Source organism: Echinops telfairi, unplaced genomic scaffold (assembly GCF_000313985.2).
Source record: "Echinops telfairi isolate 266 unplaced genomic scaffold, ASM31398v2 ScPeMD7_7;HRSCAF=31, whole genome shotgun sequence".
NCBI lineage: Eukaryota > Metazoa > Chordata > Mammalia > Afrosoricida > Tenrecidae > Echinops > Echinops telfairi.
This window is the reverse complement of record NW_022103904.1, coordinates 4,035,271-4,038,025: the sequence shown is the minus strand read 5'-3', so window position 1 is coordinate 4,038,025 and position 2,755 is coordinate 4,035,271. Positions and strand designations below refer to the sequence as shown.

Here is a 2,755-nt window from a genome sequence, read left to right as displayed (position 1 = left end):
TCATTGTGTTGTTGTGCAGGGGATGTATGGGTTGGAACTGACTGAATAGGATTAACAGCAGCATTGCAATTTGCACCATGTCCCTCCTCTTCCTGACTCTACTGATCCCTCAGTGTGGTCTACAATTCACCAAAGAGGACTTTGTTCCTACCTGGATGTTTCATACCAGCCAAGCTGGAGAACGGAGGCCTGGGTTGGGCAAATCGTTCAGTGCTTGAGGAAGTGACAAGAGCTGGAGGGATTGAAGCCCCTGGACCCTCCTCCAATCACAAGCTTGGTGATCTGCATCTGCAAGTTCACAGCTCGGAGAATGCCGTTCGTTCCCACCTACACAAGTCAAAATCACTTGACAATAACTAACAGGGAGCAAGGACTGAGACAAACATACACAAACACAAAGCCCTAGGAGAAGAGCCCTTGATATGAAGGATGGCAAAGCAAGTTATTCCTTGATATATCCTTTAGTAAAGCCCATGGAGCTCTGGTGGCGTAGTGGCTGTGTGTTGGGCTGCACGCTGCATGGTGACAGTTCAAAACCAGCAGCAGCTCAGCAGGAGGAGGACTGGGCTTTTGACTCCCTTCAGTTAGTCTCAGGGCATGGAGTCAGCACTGAGCTGAGGGCAGCACTTCTGACTGTGGAGTTCCCACCTCTTCAACCCTTCCCAAAGGATTTTGCGCTCTTTGGTTTATACCACATCAGGATAGCGGTCTTGGTAACCTTGAGGAAACAAATCACCTTCTTCTAAAATATTCTTTGCGTCTTGGCACCAAAAGGAAGTCTGAGGGGCAAGTTCGGGGCTGCAGAGGGAAGGGGGTAAAGTGTCCCAACAAAGTGTCCATAAGACAGCCTTTGTCACCCTCCAAGCATGAGCAGATGCATTATCACGAAAGAAGAAGAAAAACACAAACTTTAGCACAACTGTCCTGGCCTTTTTCTCACCAAAACAGCTCTCAATTTCTTTAAATTTATTCTTAAGCCCCCAGGACCATCCTGTGTACTTAGAAAAATATATCAAAATGACCCCATTGACAGTCCCCCCAAACAGTCACCATAACCCTCTGATCTCTCCCTCACCCTGGGGTGTTTGCGTCACTGGGCCATGGTGAATTGCTGCATGAACGTGGGTGTGCACACCTCTGGTTGAGTGTCCACTTTCAAGGCTGTGGGTACGTACCTCGGAGTGCAACTGCTGGTCTCGTGGTACATTCGGAGGAACTGTCAAGCAAGTTTACACAGTGCATCCCCAACACCATTGTGCGGGGGGAGGTCTCAAAATTTCTATATTCTCACACTTGGTAGTCAGAGCCATCCTAAGTAAGTTTTAATGCAGTGCTTATGCACATGCGATATGAAATAATGACAATGAGATACCTCAGCCTCTGATTTTTCCTTGTTGGATTCCAGAAAATCAAATGTCTGCATCAGCAGAAAATCACAGAAGGAACTGAAGACAGACCATAGCATTTCCCATTTGCATGGGAATGCTTGTACAGCATGAAATCTCAAGAGGAACACACAGAGGAGTATAGCAAGTACTTTCACAACAGGGGTTCTTTTCAGCTCATGAGTCCTATTATCAGATCTGGGCAGGTTCAGGAAACCCCAGAGCTGTGCTGCCATTCAGACAGATAGCAGGAAACCACCTGAGCCACCGCTTTTTACTGAAGCTGAGCCCTCTCTCCCACCTGCCCCTGAGCAGAGACTGCAGCTCACACAGCTCTGCTTCTTCCTTCTGCTCCTGCAGGGAGCTGTCTAGCAGCCAGGATGCCAGTGCTGGAAGCACTCGTCTTCTCCTTCCTCTGGGCTTGTGAGTTCCCCCCGGTCAGTTCAGTCTAAAGAGCGACTGATGTCATTGCTTAGTGTTGTCTTGTTGTTTGCCATTTGTTCACTGGGCTTTCTTTTCTTTGCTTGCAGTTGGACTTGCGCAGTTGAAGCTGGAGCAGCCTGCTCTATCCATTTCCAAAGCAACCAGGAAAAGTGCGCACATAACCTGCAAGGTGTCCTCTGGTAATTTTGCAAACAGAGTCATATACTGGTATCGCCTGAAACCGAATCAGGCTATAGAGTATCTAATAGGTGTTCTCTCGACATCCACTCCTGCTCAAGTGAGTTTAGGCAAGAAGAGCAAGACCCTCGAGGCAAGTAAAAATGTTCAGACATCCACTTCAATCTTGAAAATAAATTACGTAGAGAAAGAAGATGAGGCCATGTACTACTGTGCCGGTTGGATCCACAGTGTTTCAATCGCCACAATGAGCTACCAAGAACCCTCTCCACCCACATCCTTTTCAGTGTGGGCCACCCCAGCAGTCTTTGCAGAGGAGCGCCCAGCCCGAGCCTCCCTCCCGGGCACTCCCTGATCTGGTAGGAAGACGTTTGGGATTCTCCTCATAATATGGATCCATGTGGTGTTAGCAATTAAGATCCCATATAGGGAAATTTGACACTGTTTCCTACTATATTGAGTTCCCCTTGGAAAGTCTGAAAATACAGAGTGATGAGTCAAAGAAAAATGCATTTGCTCACTAATTCACTGCACAGAAATTTCTGAGATTCCCTCTCATTGAATGGTTTAGAAAGAAGGTGAGAGTCATTGTATGCCAAGATATGATATATATATATATATCCATGTGATATAGACATACATCATATATATTTTCTATTATATTCATTAGTATTATTTTTATGTAATTATAATTGTACCATGTAATCATGAACATAAATTTCCAGAGGTAGAGTGTTGTGTCAAACATA

At 46.1% G+C, this 2,755-nt stretch overlaps 1 protein-coding gene across 1 annotated transcript in view; it reads left to right on the top strand.

The window, feature by feature from the left end:
• The first annotated feature begins 1,765 nt into the window (after positions 1–1,765).
• Positions 1,766–2,755, top strand: part of LOC101648180 (T-cell receptor gamma chain C region C10.5) — a 58,664-nt gene continuing 57,674 nt past the window's right edge. Inside the window, exons 1-2 of the mRNA XM_045286409.1 lie at positions 1,766–1,808; positions 1,916–2,224. Coding sequence (XP_045142344.1) covers positions 1,766–1,808; positions 1,916–2,224 — 352 coding nt within the window. The remainder of the gene's footprint in view (positions 1,809–1,915; positions 2,225–2,755) is intronic.